This window comes from Protopterus annectens, chromosome 11.part0 (assembly GCF_019279795.1).
Source record: "Protopterus annectens isolate FY-2018-M chromosome 11.part0, PAN1.0, whole genome shotgun sequence".
Classification (NCBI taxonomy): domain Eukaryota; kingdom Metazoa; phylum Chordata; order Ceratodontiformes; family Protopteridae; genus Protopterus; species Protopterus annectens.
In genome coordinates this window covers 1,106,312,878-1,106,338,906 of record NC_056745.1, presented here as the reverse complement: position 1 = coordinate 1,106,338,906, position 26,029 = coordinate 1,106,312,878, and the positions used below count along the sequence as shown (strand labels likewise).

Sequence of the window (26,029 nt, the reverse complement as noted above, 5' to 3'; positions counted from 1 at the left end):
TAGGCAGAGAGGGACAATATGTTATAACGAGGTATAAATAAGTATTCAGAGTAATATAAAAACAGTTAAAAGTAAACAACAAACAGAAAACAAAAGAGTATAGCTAACGAAAAGAGTTGGCACTAGGGTAGTGACTAACTTATTGATGGCAGAGAGAGACAGAGGCAAGGTTTTTAACAAAGAGGTGAGTGTTGGGGTAGTCTCAGTGGTATGCAGGTAGCCTTTACAGTAGACAAAGTAAGACTAATTTATGGTATGAGCATGGAACATACTTTAGTTTAAACTGGCTATGCAGTAGAGCACAGACTTTATTCCAGGTGTTCGAGCAGTATCTGTAAAGAAGGTAGAAGCAGTCTGGAAGGGAAGACACTTTGCTCTTAAAACCTGGGGAAAGAGGAGGAGAGAGAGTGTGTTGAGTGCAAAATCTGGGGAAAAACTAAAATAACAGAGATACTATAAGCAACTACTGATAACAGCTAGAGAGCAGTTAGTTGAGATAAAATATGAAAATAAATAAATAAATAAATAAACACATACATATGTTATTAGCTTTACATATTAGAGCAGTAAAATGTGAGACAGAAGTTCAATGACTTACTTCCACTATAACACTTTCACATAACAATGGTAAGCTATTAACAATGATGTCTTAGTGTTAAAACAACTGTTACAATAAAAATGTCTGCTGTAGTTCTAGTAGTATACTGGTGCTGTTTTGTAGTTGAAATAGTTACTGAGATATAAGAATATAGCTAAGCAGAAGTTCTATACTTTAACATTAATTGCAGCTAGAATAACTCTTGAATTGTACAAGCCAGGTTAATCAGTTATAAAATTGGCAGTCTCACGGCAACTGAACTTAGTATTAAAAAAAAACAATGAGCTAACCTTCACATCCACAAGGCTGCTACTAAAGTGTCTGGCATTGAGGTCATGCCATAAGGCAGTCGCTGTACAAGGTAAGTGCCCAATAATGCAATAACTACATTCTACAAACCCACTGTCACCAGTTAAGTCTGCTAAAGAGATAAAAACTGAAATCCACAGCAATATGAACAGCAATATCTACAGTTGTTATTTGAGTAGAAATAATATATCCAAAGGCAGGTAAAGTAATCTGTTTCAATTTATGTACAGCCTTTTACACATTGAGACATCTGAACATTATTTTATTGTAACTGAGGCAAAGTAAAGGGACAGTGGTGTTATGGGGGGGGGGGGTTCTGATGAATGCACTGCCAATGGCCCCATTTGACCATGATCTGTCTCTGATGGGAACCCTGATATATCATACAGGTACAAGTCAGGTAAGAAAGATATTGAAACAGCGGTCATTTAAGTCTAGATTATTCTTGCCTGCAACAAACTAAATTTTAAAGAGTACATAACCAGCATAATAAATGTTATGAGACCATGGTATATATTTTGAAGTATTTTAAGGCAAAGATAATGAGGTCGTGAAGACATTATGTGTTTCATTGCTTTATCCTAAACTTGTACTTGGCAATATTCTTTGCATAAAGATTTATTATCAGAATTTGAGACTGTAACAAGGTAATTTGCAAAAGAAATGCATGGTCTATCTGGGCTTCAGTAAGGATAGGCTCTGTAAGTTAAACTAAATGAGATTCATGTCTTTAAGACTTCAAAAAATCCCCATTTATAGGAATAATGAGGTCTTGATACAAGTAATAGAATATTGCCAGTAGGCCTTCTGAGAATTTAATGCAAAATAAAAGGACTAGATATTTGTTCTCAGAATGAGTAACAGAACACTGGAATTTTCCTACCTGAGAATGTTGAAATAGTGAAGACCTGAATTCTTTTAAGGGAGCCTTTGACAGTTTTCCTGGCAAAGGGTATTTTGAATAGTAGGCTAGCTGTAAGAGACTAAGCCCATGCTTGTAGTATTACATTGTAATGTAATCCCACAGATTAATAGCACATGAGGCACTCTTCTCGATGTTTCAGCTCCTGGAATGCATTTGTTGTATTTTGGAAAATAGATCACCATAATGCAAGTCATGTTTCACACTTAAATTGTGTTTTCTGTTCTCTTCAGGGTTTGTACAACTATGGAGGAAGTTAGACTGTATAATTAAAGGGGGAAGGTTAGAAGGAGTGAAATGTCACACATAGGTGGTGTGTATGAGGTGTTGCCCCCTGCAAACAAGGTTTTAGTGATTTCTCCAAATGTGCACTGTATGTGCATTCAGGAAATTTGCTTCAGGGTGTATCTGCAGGGATCTGGGCTTCACGTTCTTATAATGGATACCAGGAAGCCCAAGTAAAGGTCCTTCATAGTCACTGGTTACAAGAGAGTAGGTGCATGCTCATTAGCTGCACACTCCGTTGGTGTACTAGGTGTCTGATAATAGGCATGTAAGAATCTGTGTACTGATGAGTGTGTCTTCTAACTCTTCAGGTTCGAATAGCAGTTCAGTCTCAGAATCTTTTAAAATTTGTGTTGCATGCTTTTTCACAGCTAGAACAGGAGCAGCGGCTGCAGTATAATGCACAAGTCCCAAATGACTGAATAAGTCCAAAAATGCATTTAGGACCATAAAATTATTTCTTATATTCTTTACCTCCATATAAAAAAACTTTCAGTTCTTTGTTTCATTTTTACTGTTAAGTCTGGTAAAAGGAAATTACATGCATCTCTCATCTTTCTTGACAAAAGTATTTCATCACTGTTGGAAGGATAATTTTGTAACTGAGAAAAAAGCAGTAGGAGCCTTTTTAGCTTTGCCTTTTATTTTTATACCTTCTTTCAAAGTCTGTGCAATCCTACTTGCCAGGCCATTAGCTAAAGAATGAAACGATGCAGTACTTACATGATTCCATTCTTCTATTTAATGTTTGCAGATTTCACAGTGGTGAAGCAGTATTCATTATTAGGTGCTATGAAGTCCATGTGTGGTGAAAATATATCTTGTTTTTTCATGGTTGTATATTAAATAGGAGAATTCATGGCATGCACATCCATTTATTTCTTACTGATATGAGAGGATATCAGCTTGACCATATGCCTGCCATTTCTTACTGATATTTTGCATCATCCATAAATGTAATCAGTTGTTGATCATTGACAATCCTGCTCACTATGGCATCCAGTGTATTCCAGTCCTTTACCTCCCTTCACTTACTCCAGTTTTTTGCTACATTGCAGTGGCATACGAGGCATCTAATGATTTCATTATTTCTCTTTGTCCAAATTGGTGTTTCTAGATGTTATGAGGCCTAAGTTGTCAAAATGTTGCAAATCCATAAATGACCTATATATTAAGCTTGAGACTGTATATCCAGAGAGTGTCTGTCTGATCCAGTCTGCTCCATATTGGTAAACTGAAAATGACCGCTAATAAACTATGCTATCTTGCTCTGAGAAACTACAGGATACAGTAGGACAATGATAAGGTCTGTCTGCAAACATAATAGTCAATGTAGTTGGCAAAACCTAACTTACTGTCAACCCATACCCCAAGACTTTAATATCAGGATGCCTGTTCAACTTTTATCATCTCTTATCATGAAGTGTACAGTATGATTTACTGAGCTGAAAACAAATATAGTAGTCTGATTGACATGTATGAGTATACAGTTCTGATTTTATCCAGCATGATTGGGGGTTTCTAGGCTTGTTAGAATTTCTCTACCCTTGCAGTTGTTCTTGCGAAACTTAATATGGTATCATAAGTGTATCTTACTATATTCAACCCACAGGAATCAAAAGATTCACTTGGATACCATGTAAACATGTTGGGGCCCATCACTGACCTTTGTTGAAAAACCTCCTCATAAGTCCCTCAGTAAGCTGTACTGACCAACCTCTCATATTTGCTATCCCTGCTGCTCTAGCCATTACAGAATCCTATTACAGAACACTCATTAGAGGACATTGCAGTAGTCCAAATGAGAAATAACCAAGGTCTTAACAACTGCTTGTAGGTTCTAGGATGCAATGTAGCACTTAATATGGTTGATATTCCTCAGCTGGTGGCAACAAAATTAGACAGCAGTTGACATCTATTCCTGAAATGCCAGGTGCTTAATAATAATCAAAGATTGTACACCTGCATGCCTTGGTACAAACTCCACCTTATAACCCCTACAAACTTTATGTGGAATAAGATCAGGAGCTGTAGAAGGTCATAATGTGGCAGAAAAGTGCAGGCTACAGTCATGTAGAGAAAATTCTCACCTGTAAGATAAGGTAAGGTTCTTCAAGAGGCATCTCTAGGATCAGTCCTTTAAATGTGAAACCTGTTTTGTATACCTGCAGTCTCACCTGTGAATTTAAGGCAGTGATGTCATCAATATCTTGTAAATATGAATATAAGATCATTCATGTAGAGAACAATCTTCAGGAGCTCACCTGTACTGTAAGTGCATCATTTTGCACCTTATTTGTTAATATGTAATTTTTAGGTAGGGATGTTGCAGCAGGATGTCTCCTGAAATTATGACATTCTGCATGCAGTACATTATTTCTGAAACCTTTTAGGTAGGTGTGCTGCAATGGAATGTGGCTTGAAGATATGAAATTCTGCATGCAGTACATTATTGATAAAATCTTACCTGTAATAGTAGGAGTCATCATTTACTAAGGTGCCTGCAGAACTTTGCCTGTAAATGTGAGAGTTCTCCTGTTTAGAGGTGTCTGCAGGATCTCACTTATAGGTGTGACAGCTTTCATTTATTGTGTATCTGTCTGTCTGTCTGTGTGTCTGTCTACCTGTCTGTCTATCTGTCTAGTTAGCTATGTAGCTAGCTATCTCAGCAATTTCAAATGGTGCCTAAAAGACATATCTTTTGGGCTCACATATGATATGTGACACCAACCTTCAGTGATCAACTTTATTGTCATAATGTTTTACTCTTTTATTTATCATATATTTGTGCATTCTTATAATTTTATTATACTGGCACATAGAGCACAAGCAATTAAACAAATGTGATTTTGAATTCTGAACTGAATTTTTTATAGGACCTCTTTATGTGGGATAATTATCTTGTATAGAGCAACCTCCCAGGTTTCCCTTCATAGTTTCGAGGACTGTAATTCTAATCCATGATATTACAACACTGTTACAATGATTGAGGAAGAATGTGTGATAAGTCTGATCTTACAGAATCTTGTCAAATCCCCCACTCAGAGGCACAGTAACATCAGAGTTAGTATATATAAAGTGTATATATGAAGAATAATTCCCACATGTGGAGTGCAGGTGGTCGTACAGCGCTGCAAAAACACCTTAAAACTATGACAGTGAGGTGGGTAATTTGCTGTTTTACTTTTATAACAGAAATTTATTTTTCACATTAGTAGGACCTACAATTTGAGATATCACAATTGTGAGAAGGAGCCACCTTCCAGATACAATCAGTGAATTTAAGATATCTTATAGTATGACTTATAGTATGTATGATTTCTTTTATAAATATGTGATCCTTTATGTAGTCAAGTATCCACAGAGTTGCATATCTGCAGATTTCAAGAACTTAACTTCAATACAAACAAGATAATCTTGGTGTAAAGCAAAATGTTCTTATTAAGGCTGATTATACAAAACCTTTTTTTCCATAGGCCAGATTATAATATGTATCCATCTTTGTTTGTCTGTCTGTTTGCTTGTCTATGTATCCATCTGTTTATCTTTTTATATATCCAGATCACATGAATAAAGTTGAAGAGTCTCAGAAGAAAAATATTTAATTGTGTGTAAGGGCTGGATTCAGAAAGGGCCTCCATTTGACAAGCCCAGGCCAGTCTGGAGGTCATCTTGCTCATACATCCAGAAACAGAATGTTTTGGTTTCCAGGATATTCCCCACTTAGTATGATGAGAAATAACTGAATTATTGAGTAGCAGAATGTGTCAATTGTTGCATTAGCACACTCACCGCAGGTAGGCAACTGATTTGCAGCCACAGGGGCAGAGGTACAGTGAGGATTAGCCACACACAGTATGGACACTGTGTACCCTGACAAGTGAGGATTGTGAATATAGAGGGGCTGTAAAAATGGACTGGGTCCACTCATAGGGGCATTGCAGTACACTTTTTGGATTGGGATATATGGAGGGTTTAATTCTTAGGGGGCATGTAAAAGTGCAGAGTGTGCACAGCTTCATATAGTGCACACTCATGTAGAAGAAGCTAGTGGAACTAGAAAGGAAGATGTTTCCATTTTTCTTGAGCACGGCTTGTATACTTGTACCCTACAGAAATGCAAAATGTTGGATGCATCCAGGGATGGGGTGCACTTTTGAGTGGGGCACATTTCATACTCTTGTGTCTCCAAAAATGTATATGAAATCCCTGTTGTCTGTGCTTGGGGTTGTGCCATTTTATAGGGTGCAAAGCCATGCAAGCTATGCATCCTGCTACTGTAAGTGATAAATAAGTGCATTGTGCAGGAGGTGTCTGCTGAGGCGGTACATTGTACAACCCTCTCACATGAAACAGATGCCTCATGTGGGAGGCTAGCACTTGCATTGAATATCTAGACATCACATTTCTAGTTAGAAAATGTTCCCAGATGGATGCATATATAAGGGTGTCATGCTGGGAGGTGATGCTGTTATTTTGGGAGTGCTTGGAAGTGACACTATCATGCTGGGAGGTGCTGCTGTCATGCTGGTAGGTCATGTGGGGAGGTGATGTTGTCATGCCAGGAGGTGATGCTGTCATGCCAGGAGGTGATGCAGTCATGCTGGTAGTGCTTTGAGGTGATGCTATCATGCTGGGGGTGATGCTGTCATGCTGGGAGGTGATGCTGGGAGGTGATGCTGTCATGCTGTCTTGGTGGTATGTCATGCTGGGAGGTGATGCTGTCATACTGGTGTCATGCTGGGAGGTGATGCTGTCATGCTGGGAGTTGATGCAATCATGCTGGTGTTGTGCTGGGAGGTGATGCTAACATGCTGGGAGGTGATGTAGTCATGCTGGTGTCGTGCTGGGAGGTGATGCTGGGAGGTGATGCTGTCATACTGGGAAGTGATACTGTCATGCCGGGAGGGGATGCTGTCATGCGGGTAGTGCTTAGAGGTGATGCTGTCATGCTGGGAGGTGATGCAGTCATGCTGGTGTCATGCTGGGAGGTGAAGCTGTCATGCTGGGAGGTGATGCAGCCATGCTGGTGTTGTGCTCGGAGGTGATGCTTTCATGCCGGGATGTGATACTGTCATGCCGGGAGGTGATGCTGTCATGCTGGGAAGTGATGCTGTCATCCTGGGATTGCTTGGAGGTGATGCTGTCATGCTGGGAGGTGATGTAGTCATGCTGGTGTGATGCTGGGAGGTGATGCTGTCATGCTGGGAGGTGATGCAGTCATGCTGGTGTCATGCTGGGAGGTGATGCTGTCATGCTGGGAGGTGATGCTGTCATGCTGGGAGGTGATGCAGTCATGCTGGTGTCGTGCTGGGAGGTGATGCTGTCATGCTGGGAGGTGATGCAGCCATGCTGGTGTTGTGCTCGGAGGTGATGCTTTCATGCCGGGATGTGATACTGTCATGCCGGGAGGTGATGCTGTCATGCTGGGAAGTGATGTAGTCATGCTGGTGTGATGCTGGGAGGTGATGCTGTCATGCTGGGAGGTGATGTAGTCATGCTGGTGTGATGCTGGGAGGAGATGCTGTCATGCTGGGAGGTGATGCAGTCATGCTGGTGTCGTGCTGGGAGGTGATGCTGTGATGCTGGGAGGTGATGCAGTCATGCTGGTGTGATGCTGGGAGGTGATGCTGTCATGCTGGGAGGTGATGCAGTCATGCTGGTGTCGTGCTGGGAGGTGATGCTGTCATGCTAAGAGGTGATGCTGTGAGGTGATGCTGTCATGCTGGGAGGTGATGTAGTCATGCTGGTGTCGTGCTGGGAGGTGATGCTCTCATGCTGCACTGACATGTAGGGCTACATCACTGATGCATGTAACCTTTGGATGCAGAGGTTATACCACTGTGCTCTAGGTGACAAATAGGTTCACACCTTGCAGATGGTGGGTATTTACAGTGTGCACTAAGCCATATGGGTCATGGTTGTGTATCATTCTTGTAGTCTCTGCTGCTTTTCATGTCTCAATTTGCTCTTTTCTGAAGTATACAGTGCTAAGTAATGTGATTGATGGAAATAATGAACTACATTATACCCATTAACGTATTCCTGTATACTAATGAACATTTGCACCTCATCTGAATTTTGACTTTGTGCCTTGTGTTACATGGCTATAACGTTTTAGCATGTTGTCCTGGATTGGCCTGCACTGCTGTAAATTCAGCCTAACAGTTTCCATGGGAGCAGAGCAGAGGTATACCAGCAACATTCATTGAACTTTCAAGTGTTTTGTGTGTTTTGGAGTGTGTGTGTGTGTGTGTGTGTGTGTGTGTGTGTGTGTGTGTGTGTGTGTGTGTGTGTGTGTGTGTGTGTGTGTGTTTGTGTATGTGTGCACGCATGCTTATATGTCTCTGTATGGGATTTATATTTTATACAGTGACTGCAGTTTGACACTAAGAGCCTTGCCACTGATCCTTTTCTGACAATTTTAAATGGGAAAACATTTAACTTACTCTGATAGTAATAAAGTACCAGTTTTGTAGTATAATTTAAATCCTTCTGATGGATGTAAATTATGGTGGTAATCTCATGTATGCTGACACACAGTGCATGATAATGTGCTTTTAAGCAGTTTTATTTTATTATGTATTTCTCATTTTTTCTCAGGTAGTTATATTGACTCAGGATGGCAGAGATAGAGGAATACACAGACGAAGAGGCAGCATTGTAAGTATAATTCTCTGTTATTGTCACTCTTCCTTTTTACTGAAACATTCATACAAATGTATCTCTCTTATGTAGTGTTTGAATGTATAAAACTACACATACATATATATCTATTTACATATACATATATATATACACACATATATATATATATTTATATATATATATATACATATATGTGTGTGTGTGTGTATGGATCTAGTTAACTAGATAGCATAAGGATAGATAGGCATTAGTAGCATAAGGTTGACAAGCACAGTGTCGACTCTAAAGTGTATCCTGTGAGGACTGACCTTTGATCAAGTGAAGTAAAAAACATGTTTGTTTTAGGGTTGCAAGCCCCCTGGTAATTGTGTATTCCAACTTCAAAATCGCACAGTCCCCAGGGAAAGACCATATTCCCCAGCCCTAAGTGAATGTTGATTTTGAACACCTGCTGACCATCTCTTTAAAGTGAGATTGAAATGAAGAAATGTGATTACTTTCAGTAACACCAAACATGCACAAGGGTATGTTTTAGTCTGCTGACAGCTTTTTTTATTGAAGCACTGATTGAATGTCTTGTTTTGTCAGATCACCAAAATGTGATCTTTATGTAGATGAAGACTATGGACTATGGTACAGTGGGGGCTGCTCTTTTACCTACTGCCCTGTAGCCTGGAATGTATTATTTGTAAGATTCTTCCCTCCCATGGAAGATGTAGGGGGGGCTTGCCCAACAGTAAAAATAATTTTAACTCTTCGGTTGCTGAAGCTGGATAGGTGTGTAGTTTCATTTTTATTTGTTAGATCTTGGCCAAGCGGGGTAAGGATTTTTGTTATTTCTCACTGTTTTTGATTTCCAATTTTGTAAATGTAACTTTACAAGTGTGAGGGTGGGGCCATAGACCCATATATCTGCTTAACCTGTGGTTGAGCTGAAACCTATTCCAGAACTCATTTGATACAGGGAAGAGAAACTAATTCTGAATGGGGCAGCAGCCTACTGGAGGATGCACATAGCCACTCGCACCCACATAGCACATACAAACATGAAAAGTTTTAGAGGCTCACCAATTCAAGTGTGTCTCATTTTATGGATGTGGAACGAAACCGGAGAACTTTATGAAAAACTGGCACAGACACTGTGAAGGCGTACAGACTCCATGCATAAATAAGGCAGTAAAGCTGTGAAATGACCTGAAAAAAACAAACACTGCCAGGCAACATTGCTACCTGCTGTGCCATTGTACTACCTCAAAGGATAAAAAAGTCAGTCAAAATCTGAAAAGAGTTAATAGCAATGTACAGTACCACCTGGTCTTTAACCTGAACAATAGCAATCGCTTCCCTAACACTAACCCTGTTTTTGCTCCCTAAATCTAAATCTCTACTGTCCCCTCCCTAAACCTAAAATACCTGATCTCTTCTTAACCCTAAAATTTCCCTCCTGCTCCCTAACCTTAAACTTCCTTTCTGCTCCCTAAACCTAAAACTCCCGTCTGTCTCTCCAACCCTAACCCTAAAACTCCTTTCCCTAAACCTAAAGCCAAAACCTCCATCCTGCTTCCTAAACCTAAAGTCTCTGTTTACTGTCTAGCCCAAAACTTTTTTTCTGCTCCCTAAACCAAACTCTCGCCCTCCCTAAACCTAAATCCCACTCCAGATTGCTGCCTGAAAGCATTATCAACACTCCTACCCTCCTCCCACTCCCTCCCTGTATCTGCCGAACTTACCTTGCTTGAACGTGGCTGCATTGTTAATGAGAGATGTGGCAAGTCCATTCTCTTTGCAAGGCCGCTACATGTTACCTGAATTTGTTTCAGTTCAAACATGAGCAGATGACTATTCAGTCTACAAGATGTCCAAACCCCTGTCTGTGAAACAGTGGCCTTTCAAGTTCTTGTGACTCAGAAGCTTGTAACAGACCCATTTGGGTGATGCCAGAGATAGATATAGCTCCCTAAATGGAAATTCATTCATATATTTTGTATTTTTTTTTTTTTAATAAAAAACAGAATGTATCTTTTATACTGTACCAGCGAGTCTCAGATTTAGTTAGTGTTTGTGAGAGACTGAATTTAATCAGATGAGTTCATAGGTTCATAGGTTGGTACCAGTCTATCGACCCAAGGGCCTAAGTAAGCCTAGCCAACAAGGTTTCCTGGCTTATGCCACCCATGAAAGTTCATTTCCTGTGCCCCTGTCGAGCAGAGCCACAGAAGTGATCCTTGGGGTGTATTTCCTATTTCTCATTCACTCATCAAGATTTTTCTTGAAGAGTGCTAATGAGGAACTTTGCTTGACATAGATGGGTAGCTGGTGCCAGAGTATAGGAAGTCTGTGGGACAGGAACCTATCCCTCCAGCATGTCCTGTTTATTGTGGTGACAAGGTTTAGGTCCCTAGAGCATGTAGCTCGGAGGGATTGGGATTTCTTTACGTGTAGCATGTCCAACAGCTCTGGGTTTAACATAGCTTTATATGTTAGGCAGAGATCTCCATGAGTAGGCAATATGCTGCAGAGTAAAGCTGGAGATTTTTGAGACGGTCAGTGTAGGGCATCTGTTTGAGGCCAGTAATCCTCTTTGTGAGGTACTTCTGTGGCCTTTCCAGCTGCTGCAGATGTCTTGTGAGGTGCATTCCAAAAAGGGCGTTGTACTCTATAATGGGTCTAATGAGTGCCGAGTAGGGGGGAACAATGACCTCTTTTTTCCTGGATGAGAACCCTTTTGTGATGAGGTGTGCCACATAGAAGGATTTCCTGACTACTGTGGTGATGTGATTATCAAAGGAGAGACTACTGTCCACCTGGGTCCCAAGGTCTCTTATCACACATTCGGCATTAAGTAGACTGCTGTTTATGTGGCAGTTCATGGGTACAGAGTTTTTACCAAAGGGGATGACAATGCACTTTTTGGCATTGAGCTTGAGGCCATGCCTCTGACGCCAGGCATCTGTCTCAGTGAGGCCCTTCTGTAGGATGTCCACATCATTTGGGGACTCAACTATGGCTCCTAATTTGTAGTCATCTGTGAACTTCATTAGCCAGAGGCCTTCTGTGATAGCCTGTACTTCAGAGAAGTAGATACCAAACAGGAGAGGTCCCAGGACTGAACCCTGTGGTACTCCACTTGTCACTGGTTTGAAGTCAGATTTGGAGTCTGCAACTTTTACAGTGTGGGTTCTGTCAGTGAGCCAGTTGGCAACCTTGTGACATAGGGATTTATACCTAGTTTAGTGAGTTTAGCTATAATTCCAGCATGGGGGGAGGATGGTGTTGAAAGCCTTGGCGAGGTCAAGATAGGCTGTGGGATTTGGAGAATTAACCACAACAGCTTTATCCATTCAGTTACAAGTCTTACTGATATTTACAGAATTTGCATAAAGATCATTTGTTAAACCAAAATATTCATTTATAATGTTTCCATGAAATTTATATTGTAAAATTTTACACAGTTTATCTTTCTATATATAAAAAAGAACTAATATTTTACTCAACTGTCTTAAACAATAAATTAATTTGATTTTTATTAATTATAACGTTATATTAAATCACTTATCCATAATGTTATGGTGTATTAAAAATCCCTGTTTTTTAAGCTTCAGATTAATTGTGTCGCCTAGTCATTAGGAACAAAACCTTTAAGGTATTCATCTACTCTTTTATTGTATAAAAATAGACTAGTACCTACTCCTACTCCAGATCATTAGCTGACTTGTTCATAGGCAATATTTCTGCTTTTCTAATGTTGTCTTAGAGATCAGACCCCCCCCCCCACTGCAAATTCACTTAAGCTGGTTTCTGTGGTGTGCAGTGATTCTTTTATTATAAGGATAAAGGAGCCATTAGTGACTTATATGAGTTACTAGATATTTGCCGATACTCTCAATCAATAACTTCTTGAGAATTCTTCACCTAGCTCCCCATTGTTTCAAAGTAAATACAAACAACAAAAAGAAACATGAAAACTTTTGCCTGATACCTCTTTTAAGAGAAAATGAAAGTGAAATTATGTGATAATTAACTCTTGTTCATAGGTACGTACCAGTGTATTGCTGCTCCAGACAGAGGCATATGGCATACAGTGCTGCCTTATACCTTTGATAAAAGCTTGAGAAAGTCTGTTTTACCATAATCTGCATTAGTAAGATTACCCTATTTGTCAACAACTTATTACAGGCACTACAAAGAATCTGATAATTTTCACAGATTTGAGAACAAATTAACAGGACTATAATTTACAACACACAAAGATAAGACCACGGGTAAATGAATTGCCATAATAGTAAAAGCAAAACAAACAACTCAAGAACAAAATGAAGCACAGCGAGCATATATTAATTAATTAATTAATTAATTAATTAATTAATTAATTTATTTATTTACATTTGTTGACTGGGAAAATCCGACTGGACACAGGTCCTTTCTGAGCGGAGGCCCGGGGAGAAAAGCTCCACAATAAAAACAACAATTGAAAACAACAATTAATTACAAGTTACAAGAAGTATAGGTAGGTTTTGTTTAACAATAGTGGTAAACAGTTATAGTTCAAAATGAAATTAAGTATTTCGTTAAATGATACAACACTTATATCATTGGTGCCATAAAGACTAGCAAGTATTTTAATAGCTGAGCTAGCAGCTATTACCCTTGAATAACAATGGCTAAGATTACAGCTGAGATATAAGTTTACAAGCAATGTATTCAGCTGCAATCCGAGATAGTTAGAGGGGTGGAAGAAAGGGATTAGAGAGTTTGAGGTAGAGATGTTAGAGAGGTTAGTTACAGGGGCATACCCAGTGCTCTTTTAGATGAGATTTTAGAGCAGCTTTGAAGTTAGTGCGTGATGACATGGAAGTTGTAGTGTGAGGAAGGGTATTCCATAATTTTGCTATGGAGTAGGCGAAGAGAGCTTCTCCAGCAGAGTTCCTGGTTCTAGTTACCTGTAATTGATTTTTGTTGCTGGAGCGTAGTGGTCTGGTGGTATGATAGGGTTGGAGTAGATTTTGGAGGGAGGGGACTTTTAGAGGATAATTTAGTAGTTTGTGGACGAGTGAGAGTTGGTACCACTGAAGGAGTTCTAGCCAGCCTAGTTCAGTAAGTGAGGTGCAGTGGTGGCTATGGTAGTTTCCGCCAGTAGCAAACCTTGCTATTTTGTTGTAGCAAGCTTCAAGTTTACCTAACTCACTTTGCCTTAGGTTGGTAAATATTGGATAGGCGTGGAGTAGGGTAGTGATGAGGTGGCTATTTGCAACTGTAATCTTGGCTTTTTTGGTGAGTAATTGCTTATTTCTGTATAAAGCTCCTAGTTTTTTGTGTACTTTTTTATGGTTAACGAGATGTGGATGTCAAACTTGAGGTTATTGTCAATTTCAACTCCAAGTAGTTTGGTGTGGTCTGTTGGGGGGATAATGGTATTGTCATTGGCTTTAATATTACATTGGTGTGTGTTTAGATTGTGTTTGGTGGGTTGGAAGATGAGGAATTTTGTTTTGTTTGGGTTAAGTATTAATTATGCATCTGAAAGCCAAGTTTCAACTGAGGAAAAGGCTTCCTGTGTGGTCTTTTGAAGTTCAGGTAGGGAGTGGGCTTAGTTCAGGTCACCAAGGACGAGCAGCTGCTCAAAACTGTGGGCGATGTTTGACATTGTAGCTGCTCAACCAGGAATGCCAGCATCTCTCGACTAAGAATGTTTAAGCCGGTTACTTGGCCTCACCCCTTCACCGTGTGGCTTCTCTTACTATCCCTATGCAATCACAAAGACAATTTTTAAAGCTGCATTTTGTATGCAACTTGTGCAGTGAGTGCATTTCACTGAAATAAATGGAGAACAACCATCCTAAATTAAAGAAAATAGATAAAAACAAATTGAATATTGGATGTTCTGCTTAATTAGTAAATGAAAGTAAGTATCTACCTCTCATAAGAAAGGTTGTTCTCTATACCAGTGTACAGCAGACTCACAAATATATTATGGGTCCCATTGTTTAAAAAATGAACCTCTAAGAATGAAACCATTTTCTTTCAAAGACAAAGGTATCTGTAGTAGAGAACATAACTTCCAATATTTCTCATAGCCCAAATCTAAATACTAGAAGTAAATATGTGATATCATTACTTAGAAAAATATTATAATGAGGCCTGGTGAAGTATTAATTCCCCTTGAGATCACATTTGGCTTATATAAGTTTGAAACACTAGAAAATAATAGTCATTTACTCTCTGAGATACCTTTGATATTTGTATTGTATTTGATGAAAGAGTTAAGACAGACCCACGTTGCTGGACTGCATATTAGAACTTCCTTCAGTCACACTGCTAGTGGTTGTGATAGGCATGCAGCTACTGTACTTATACTTTGTCTTCACTTATTGGGCCTAAACAACAGATTCTTGAAATCATGATAAAAAATTAAACCCATCTAGGCTTGGACCTAAGCATTACTTTGTTTGGTAATTGCCCAATTACATTTTGTCATGTTTTATTTATTTAACATTTGCTGACTGAGAAAGTCCAACTTGGAACAAAGCCAATATTCAGAGGAGGCTCAGGGAGAAACACTCCAAACATATGTCTTTGTAATGAGGGAAGAAACCAGAGTACCGAGAGAAAACCCACACGATTGCAGGGAGGACATGCAGACTCCACACAGAATGCACTCCATCTGAGAATCAAACTGGAGAACCTCTTGCTATGAGGTAACAATGCTAACGCTGCACCACTGCACCAAATTAAATGCAGTTCAGTGACATACTGTACTGTTTCATCATAAACCTGATCGTTTGGACCTGTAATGAATTATTAACACAGATATTATCTAGTTGTCATGACAAACATTCACTGAGATCAGACAAATGGGTGGGTGACAAAATACTAGAATATCAAAAATTTTTCTTCTTCAGGAAAAACTAAAAAGAACATAGCCTCCACTCTTCTCCAGTGTAACATTGCTGTTTGTAGTATGCCTGACTTTTGGCACAGATCTGCTTAAATAAAGACAAATGATAGCACAGAAGGCAACACCCTGATAATCTTAATAGCAGATGGACTGATGCAACTCTTTGCCCAGCAGATGTAGTAATAATGTATCCATTGTGCTAGTTTTAGAAAAAACTGAGTCTCCTCTGCACTCAGGTCCTTCTGATTGGATTGTTGATGCTATAAATATTTCACATTACCTAGCCCCTGTTTTTCTGTATGCCTTTTTTTACACTTATTGCAAAATAACACATTTCCAGTCAAAACTTTAGATACAGTATGGCATAGCTTTTAAAGTCTAGATCGTATATGACATGCACAGTAGAATTTTATGAATCCATAAATGAAACATTAGATAAAGGCAGCTTCCCCTTAGCTGTTTTCATTGATTTAACCATTTCATGTTGATTCAGCAAAGGTAATTTTAGTAAATAGAAATAAAACCTATTCACCAAAATCATCTTCAGAGACCATTAAAACAAATTTTTATGAGTGGCAATCCCCTCTGCACTTCCCCACATGTATGGGACCCCCCCCCAAATGAGGTCACAGAACTGTTGAAAAAAGAAAACTTCACTGTTCGAGAAGGTAGTTTTGTCGAACAGCACTCAGCATTCATGCAAATTATATGTTCCTGACTTAACTAGTACTTTTGACATTGCTTTATTCTCTGGTATTATTAATATCCTAATCCTACAACAAGATAATCTTTATATAAACATTTGGATTACTGAAATGTTACAAGAAAGAGGACAGAGGAAGCAAATGCTAAGATATTTTTCTGACTGGCGAACTGCTACTTGTGCAGCAAGGCAAGAATTTGTTTTAGGTCGATTCTTGTTTAATTTTTATTTTCTGCATTTCTTAAAGATCATGTCTAATAAATTGCTGCACATGCAAGCAAGCCTTACCTTGAAACACAGCACATTGTTGTGGTGGTGGTACTCACCCCCTTATAAGAAAATTTTGATTTAGTCCAAGCAAAAATAAAAAAGTACATTTTTAAAATTCCCACTAAATGCGAAAGTCCATTATTAATGCCGTGATGTTCTGTTTTTCTCACTGGGACATTCACTGCATGTTAATGACACTATTTTGGGGACTCACAGAAACTAGCAATTGTTTCCATGAATATACGCCCCAAAATTAATATATTGCTTTGTTCTTGATTTTGGTATTGTGGAACAGTTGTGTGCATGTGTGTGTGTGTGTGTGTGTGTGTGTGTGTGTGTGTGTGTGTGTGTGTGTGTGTGTGTGTGTGTGTGTGTGTGTGTGTGTGTGGGGAGGGGGGGTATTAATTGGTAAAGAATTGTAAAGTGGTTATTTTTTTTCATAAAGGTAATTGCTCACAACTGTTTACTGTCTAACACATTTAAGTAATTATGGAGTATTTCCCTGAATGATGTCAGTATGTCCAGGTAGGATGTATTGGCTGTATGTAGTACCACTTCCATTTTTTTGTGGGAATTTTAAAAGTTTATTTCTTTTCTTTTGGCTTGGACTAAATTATTTCAATTTTTTATAAAGGGGTGAGTACCAGCACAAAGATGTGCTGTGTTTTGGGGTAAGGCTTTTTTACAAGTATGACAAATGTATCTTTAATAACGAAAAAAGGATGGCTTCCACAGTCTGTTGGCAAGTGTTAATTTGACATTTAGTATACAAATGGAGAGTATGCAACTGTTTTAAATACTTGAACAAAATTACATATCTATCTATTTATCTGAAAATGGATTTCATGTTATTCTAATAAATTCTAATAAATTATCTTTTGTATCTTATCAAAAGAGTTTAACACTCCAAAAATCTTATTAAATTATATTATGCGTTGACGTTAATGAAGTGAAGGAGCTGAGAGTTGCAAAATAAATAATACAGGCAGTCCCTGGGTTAAGGACATCTGACATGCAGACAACCCATAGATATGAATGCGCTGCAGCAATGTCATAAATAACATGAAAATAAATACAAATCCTTAAATTTGTCCAAATCCTATATTGAAAATTAAGAATTATGTTGTACTTTCCTTTTCCCCATTTTTCCAGTTCATGAAGCTGCTCGCACGTCTTGTTAGAGCAGTTACTTCTGCCTTCACGGAAAACAAGAGATCCGATTGGTTAAGAGACCACTGTGTTGACAATCTGATTGGTCAAGACCGCTGTCTTGTACAGTACAGTATTGAAGCAGTTGCTGTACTGTACAGCAGAATGGGCAAATGACATTGTAGCTCACTAGTTTCTAGGTGACAGAAGGAGGTCTAGCAGAGGTCTGAAAGTTCAGGAAAGATTGGAAAACATTTGTGGGTGATGCCTGTAGTACAGAAATGTGAAATGTGAAGTGAAGCTTAAAAAGAGGTAAGTTTAACATATTTTTTTTTTTTTTATGAAACTTTGTACTGTAGTGTATGAACATAGTTACTGTACTGTTATTACACTGTACTTACAGTATTGCTATTGTTATTACTACAGTATACAGTATTATGTTTAAGACTTTTATTTGGAAGTGTTTCTAAAGTGTTTTATATGCAAAGAAAAGTAAAATAAATACTAGACTGAGGTAAACATTTGACTAAGTGACATTTAATAAGAACCATATGTATGTGTTTCAACTTACATACAAAACTGACTTAAGGGCAGACTAAAAAACGGATCTCGTCCTTAACCCAGGGACTTCCTGCATGATAAGTAAAAGCAAAACAAAAAGAGTGACAGATTTACTTTTAAAAACAATGCATTTTTGGGACCCTTACATTTCTAGAACATCATAAGACCTATGTAACATGTTATGAAACAAAATAACATGTTCTATTTGTATACACAAAGACAAATTAGCAATATGTAATTGTTTCAGTAGGATTTATTCAGAAAATTTTCACAATGACAGGCCATGATTACCATGACAGACTACATTTAGTAAACCTGTACAGTACAGGAAGTACAAGTGCCTTAAGGGTGAGGTACTGAGGGTTATGTTGGGAACAGATTGCCATACGGGTTCAAAAACATATTTACATTAGATCATAACGGTTGATGTTATGTAGTCCTATCTCGCCGTAATTCTTGCTGGATGGGTTCGGAGCCAATATTCAGCTCTGACTTGGCCTATACTAAAGCTCGAGAGCTTTTTACTGGCTCGAGGCTAGCCCCTATCCCATGGTGCCTCACGGCAATTTCCCAGATCTTGTTTGCCACGAAATCTTCAAGGTTGTGTCTTACTGGCTTGTTGGCTAAGTAGAACGATTTTTTACTTATTTAATCCTTTTTCTGTCATATATATATATATATATATATATATATATATATATATATATATATCTTAATAGTTTCTTTTGTATTGTGTGTCTGTTTTTTGAAAGTTTTCTACCTCTATCCTTAAGACTGTATGGCCCGTTTAAATTAGAGGGCCGTAGAGCCCATTTAAGTTAGCGGGCCTTTCCTCCCTGTGTGTGTGTGTGTGACTGTTATAAAAAAAAAAAAAACTTTCTTCTTCCTTACACTTTTATTTTTTAGTCTTTAACTATGTCTAAAGATAAAGATAAGGATCACAAGGATCATCGCCCTTCGGGCTTCAAAAAATGCGACAGGTGTGCGCAGAAAAAATCTCTTACAGACAGCCACACCAGTTGCGTATATTGTCTGGGCGAAGTCCATTTACAGGAACCTTGCACCTTCTGTCACGCTTTTAGTACAAGAGTATTAAACAAAAGGAAAACAAAGCTTATTGACAGGGGTCTCATGACCAGTTCCTTCCAGGAACAGCTGGAACTTGGTCAGGCAGCTCCAAAATCTTCAAAGAGAAAATCATCGGCCCCGACTTCGGAGGTGACCAAAAAGTCTAAAGCGTTGGAACCAAGGAGTTCTGGCTCTGACTCTGTTTCATCTTCGGTGCAGTCTATTCCATCGATTCTGAGACAGTCTTCAGTACCAAAGGTTTTGCCTGACATCGAGATTGTATCTCCTATTTTGAGATCTCCTATTTTGGAGAGAAGGAGGCCTCCTTCAGTCTCCACCAGATCCTCCAGGACCCTATCAGATGAGGACATTGAGAGGGTGGTGAAGAGGTTGCTTTCGGATCCAGCTCTGGCTAGAAAATTGACCCCTCCAGACCCAAAGGTCTTGGAGCCATCTCCTGTACCGATCACTGTTCCTCCTCTGACTGCTTTGCTGTCGGAACCTATTATGTCAGGTTCCTCTGTCTTCGACCCTTCAGCTCCGAGGATTCAGCCTGCTTCCTTGGAGCCAATTACTCTATCCTCGATGGCTCAGTCTGGAGCCGAGGGTTCTGGGAGCCGACGCTCTCGTGTCGACTCCGAGGGGGACAGTCACCCTGGGGTCTCTTCAGAACCGACCCTTCCTCTCGGAGCCTTGGCTCGACTCAGCTCGGCTCCCACTTCTGCTTCGAAGCCTTCCCTCTTGCTAGGAGTCGACCATTCACCCCTTGGAGCGGAGGGCTTCTTCAGAGTGGGGGGGGGGGCTTTCGAAGCTATAGAGAAGGCATTATCCTCTGCCTAAACCAATCCTTTGGAACCTGTGTCCCACCAACAGCAGGCAGCAACCTCTTCCCCCCTGCCACCCCCACAGCTTACAGAATCAGAGGCCCATGTAGCCCCCATTGGAGGCGCCCCCTCTTCCAAGACCTCTCCAGATAATCCCACTGGAGAGCTCCCTCGGAAGAGGTTATGTAAGAGGAAACATGTCGACTCCCCTGAGTCTGTCACATCAGACACTGATTTAGAGGAATCAGAAGGGTCCCCCAGATCTCCCTCTGAGGATGTCTCCTTCTCTGACATCCTAGAAATCCTTAGACAGAGGGGTGATTGGAAGACCTCTAACCCTACTGAGGATGAATCAGTGTATCTTGAGGCCTTTGGATCCCGACCTTCCACCTCTTGGGTGACACCACCTTATGACCAACTTTTTGGGGTCATTTCGCAGAAAGCATGGACATCTCCAGATTCAGTGGAAGCCGTCCCGAGGAGACCAAACAAATTTATGACAACCCCTGAGGATGAGTCTTTCCTTAGCAAGGGAGTTCCAGTTGATGCTATGGTGGTAGCAGTGGCCACCAAGAAAGAATGATCTGAGATGTCTTCTAATATCCATCCTCCTAACAAGGAGTCCAGGACGATGGATAGGTGTGGGAAACATACTTTTTCTTCAGCAGCATTTACACTAAGATCGCTGAATTACTTGACTCATTTCACTCGTCTTCAGAGGGATCTCCTGAAAGAGTTGGGTGATACCCTCCAGGGTTCAGTAGCTCCGGGTTCCATGGGCAAGGTTTCCGTGCAGATCTCCACCCTTACTTCCATAGTTAACTCCTCCATGAGGCTGATCTCATATGCAGCAGATGGAGTGAGCAGGGCAGCTGCAGCAGGAATAGCTCTCAGGAGACATTAGTGGATGTGTCTTTGTAATTTTATGGAATCCTTCAAGTCTTCCTTCACTAACGTTCTTTTTGATGGTTCATCTCTTTTTGGACCCCAAGTGAAAGAGACTTTGATTAGGTGTGAGCAGGAAGGAAAAACCTTATCTGCCGTTGGAGTCTGTTTCTCTCTCCCATCCAGACCGTATCCCAAGGGTAATACAGGAGGGAAAATGTGGTTCCGCAAATCCCAAAAAGGTTTTCCACAGGCACAAGGTCATCCCTCCCCCAGGGGCAGAGGGGGAGGATATAATGGAAGACATCGTCCTCACGGCAGAGGAGGTATGCAACATCAGGGAGACAGAGAAACTTTCTCTGATCATCCCTTCCATCGACCCTGAAGGGTTGCCTGACTGTCCGTCTCTGGAGGCAGTCTGGGGGGGGGGTGTATATCGCTTTACCCAAGCGCCTGGCTAACTATCACTCAAGATCATTGGGTACACACAGTAATATCCAGAGGTTACCTGATTCCCTTTATTTCTGAAACCCCAACAAACTGGTCTCTTCCAGATGTACCACCCATCCAACTAGACCGTGCAACATCAGAGGTCATCTCGTTGCTACAAAAAAGAGTCATCCAAGAAGTCCCCACAGAGCAAGTAGGCTCCGGAACTTACTCTCAATTCTTTTTAGTTCCAAAAAAGACAGGGGACTGGAGATCAATTCTAGATCTCAGCAGGCTCAACAAGCATGTAAGAAAATCAAAGTTCCGAATGGTCACTCTACAGTCGATATTTCCCTTTATCGGGAAAGACAACTGGATGTGCTCAATCGATCTCCAGGATGCGTACTACCACATCAAAATGGACAGGCGCTCCAGGAGACGCTTACACTTCCAGCTGGGAGCCAGCCATTTTCAGTTCAGAACACTGCCCTTTGGCCTCACTACAGCCCCAGAGTGTTTACCAAATGCATGGCAGTGGTAACGGCTCATCTGAGATGTCAAGGATTCCAGGTGTTTCTGTACCTAGACGACTGGCTCCTCACTGCTACCACCAAGCATCAACTCATAAGGACCAGGGACGAGACTCTATCCTTGTGTGCCAGCCTAGGCATCACTGTCAACGTGCAAAAGTCAGTCTTATCTCCCTCACAGCATATTGTATATCTAGGCTCAGAAATAGACACAACCACCATGTCAGTAAAGCTAACACAGGAAAGAGTGGAATCTCTATGCAGTCAGATCAGATCCTTATTAAACCAACAAAGTGTCCAGGCCAGAGTAGTCCTTCAAGTCCTAGGGATTATGGCTTCCGCCATCTTATTAGTTCCTCTTGCTCGCCTACATATGAGGATTCTCCAATGGATGCTGTTTGCACAATGGTCGATGCAAGACCTTCCATTATCTCACCAGATATTAATAACAAATGCATGCAAAAGGGATCTGACATGGTGGTTACACACAAAACAACTTGTCATAGGTCGTCCACTTGTTCCTCCCCAAGAGAAAGTAGTTTTGACCATGGATGCTTCCCAGATATGGTGTGGGGGGGTCATTATCTGAGAAAGACAGTCCAAGGTACTTGGCAAAACCACGAGAAACACTTGCACATCAATGTTATGAAGATGAGAGTGGTGCTATATGTGTTGCAAGCACTTCACAGCTCCCTTCCCACTGGAACGATTGCGATTCAGTCAGACAACATGTCTGTCGTATGGTACATAAACAAACAAGGGGGAACCAAGTCTTACCCGCTTTGCAGAGAGGCCTTAAGAGTTTGGAAATGGGAGATGGATACTCAACGCTTCCTGATAGCAATGCATATCCCAGGGAAATCCAATGTAATAGCGGAAAAACTCAGCCGAGCAATTCTGATGCCTCATGAGTGGTAACTGAATCCAATGGTTGTGAAAGAAATCTTTCACAAATGGGGCCAGCCTTACTGCAATCTATTTGCCACTCACCTGAGTACCAAATGCAGCAGCTACTTTGCCCTTATTCCCCATCTGGGGATGTCACCCAGGGATGCTCTCATTCAGGATTGGCCCCCAGGACTTCTCTATGCCTTTCCTCCCTTTCCACTCATACCCAAAGTAATACAGAAAGCAAGACAGTTGGGGAGTTCCTTGATTCTCATTGCTCTTTACTGGCCTCGACAAGTTTGGTTTCCTTTCCTGTGGCCCTACCTTTTGGAGGAACCATGGATTCTGGATCCATCTCCAGATCTCCTGATTTATCAATCGGGACAGTTCCACCCCTCCATCCACACCCTCAAATTGACAGCATGGTGGCTGCAATTCCACGTATAGCCAGGTGCATTCCCTTATCCCCAGTGGTCAAACACATCCTAATTTCATCCCATAAACCTTCCACTCAGAAACTATATTCTAGCAAATGGAAAAGGTTTTCCCTTTGGGCTATGAACTGGGGCTTAGATCCATATCCAGCTCCTTTAGAATCCATTTTATTCTTCCTAACAACAATTTTTCATGAAGGAGCAGCAGCAGCTACAGTTAGAGTTCAATTAGCTGCCATTTCCAATTTCCATTTTGGTTTCATGGGAAATCCAATCATACAACACTTCCTCTGTAAAACCTTCTTAAAAGGCATTCTTCTTCTTAGGCCCCCAATAAAACAACCTTTAGAACCCTGACACTTAAATTTAGTCCTCTCATCTTTGATGTCTGGACCCTTTGAACCATCCTTGTTGTCAGACTTAAAATTGTTATCATGGAAAACCCTGTTCTTGGTAGCTATAACATCGGCTAGGAGAGTCTCGGAACTTCAAGCTCTAACTATTCGATCTCCTTACATTATCTTTCACAAGGATAGAGTCTCTCTTAGGACAAACCCTTCCTTTCTCCCCAAGGTATGCTCAGAACACAACCTGAATACTACCATTGAGCTACCTGTTTTTTTTTTCCAAAGCACTCTAATAAATCAGAGTATAGACTTCACTAACTAGATGTCCACAGGATACTCAGATTCTATATACACAGGACCAAGGAATTCAGGAAATCTGATCAACTTTTTGTTTATTTTTCTGACAAAAGGAAAGGCTTACCTGTTTCAAAAATTACTCTTTCGAAATGGCTTTCAGATTGCATATCCTTTGCTTATCAAAAAGCTGGTAGACAGTTACCGTTAAAAGCTAAAGGTCACTCTACTAGGGCTGTAGCTACTTCATGCTCCTTTAGATCTAGGCTCCCAATTGATACTATGTGTGCAGCAGCTACTTGGGCAAGATCACATACATTTGTCACTCATTACAAATTGTATTTGGCCTCCCGGGACAGGTCATCCTTTGGGTCCACTGTGCTGAAGATTCTCTTCGCTTGAGCCACCTGGGATAAAGGTGCTAGGGTCGCTGTCCCATCCAGCAAGAATTACGGTGAAATAGGACTACATAACATAAAGATGTTATGTACTTACCATAAGGTTCCATGTTTGTAGTCCATCTCGCCTATATTCTTGCTTCCCTCCCTCCAACCCCCTTCCCATTTCTGGGGGATCTAGTGGACCTCTTTTTGGGGCTGCCTGACTTTGCTCTTTATTGTCCACCTGGAATGGATTATGTTTCTAATCCCTTCCTGTATTTTTACAGATTCTTTATTATTATTATTACCTAATAGTTATTTATTACTTTCTTGCAAACTAGATCTGGGGAATTGCCGTGAGGCACCTTGGGATAGGGGCTAGCCTTGAGCCAGTAAACAGCTCTCGAGCTTTAGTATAGGCTGAGTCGGAGCCAAATATCGGCTCCGAACCCGTCCAGCAAGAATATAGGTGAGATGGACTACAAACATGGAATGTTATGGTAAGTACATAACTTCTTTTTATTAGTACAAAAGAGACTAACAAATTTATTCATAGAGAATATAAAGATTCTGTAATAAACTGTTAGCACATACTGGTAGTCACACTAAAATTTGACAAATGTATGGGTGACAAAAATATATTATTACATCAAGGAGATTCTGCTCCTTCAAGATAACTGACCATTGATACAGGATACGTAGAACTTATGAACCTATTGCATGTGACACAAATTCAGGATGTGCAGGAAAAACAATGACCGATTCTGGTAAGTTTTAACTAGGTCATGCCAGATTCCTTCACCACAGCTGGAATAGCTCACGGTAACTGCTAATGTAATCAGAGGAGCCCACTGAAGTATATAGAATTTTAAACTTTGAATGTACCCACCAAGTTATTTAAAAGATTCGATTAAAAAAAGTTACATTTTGTAAAATGTTTTGGAAGGATATGGAAAGAAATTACATGTGTACAAATAGCATTTTCACGCTGCTGCATATATCAGGTGATAGAACCCATCATTTCTGTAAGATGGTGCTTATAGACTACTGTAAGTGCCAATAATATAATGCTTATAGACTGCGGCACTGAACAGTAGTCAAGATTACTGACAGCATCATAAGACTGCATGTGGTAACTGTGTCCCATGAGAAGGAACATGGGTGGCTATTGTTGACCTGAGTCACATATTTAAAAATCTTCACCGAAAAATAATCTATAGCACCTGTTGCAGTGAGTCATAATTGCTTTCGATTATTATTGCTACTAGACAATCTTTTTCTAGCCAGCATTCTGTTAATCTTGTCCATTGGAGCAACCCCTCCCCCCAGCTAGAGCTTCATCAGCCTCAATGCTAAAATTCCAAATGTTTTCGGTGATATTAGTGTGGTGAATGCAATAGTCCCATGAATTAGTTACCTGTGCCTCTGTGGTGGCATGCTTCTCTATTACCTTCCCACCATATGTTTTGGCCACCAACTCCGCCAATGGCTTTGGTCATCACCAGAGTAACAGGACATGTGCTCACCTGCATTTCTGAAGGGTACAAAGTCGGAAACCTAAATATATGTCATTATCTTGTGATTTCAGTCCTCAGACATTTGTCCAAAAA

At 40.3% G+C, this 26,029-nt stretch overlaps 1 protein-coding gene across 7 annotated transcripts in view; it reads left to right on the top strand.

Annotated features, from left to right (window-relative positions):
• The window catches only part of LOC122815712 (troponin T, slow skeletal muscle-like), a 361,457-nt gene that overhangs the window by 69,904 nt on the left and 265,524 nt on the right, over nt 1-26,029 (top strand). For all 7 annotated transcript variants that reach the window (XM_044088451.1, XM_044088450.1, XM_044088449.1 and 4 more), the window contains exon 2: nt 8,718-8,777. In XM_044088451.1, coding sequence (XP_043944386.1) covers nt 8,737-8,777 — 41 coding nt within the window. In that variant the 5' untranslated portion in view covers nt 8,718-8,736. The remainder of the gene's footprint in view (nt 1-8,717; nt 8,778-26,029) is intronic.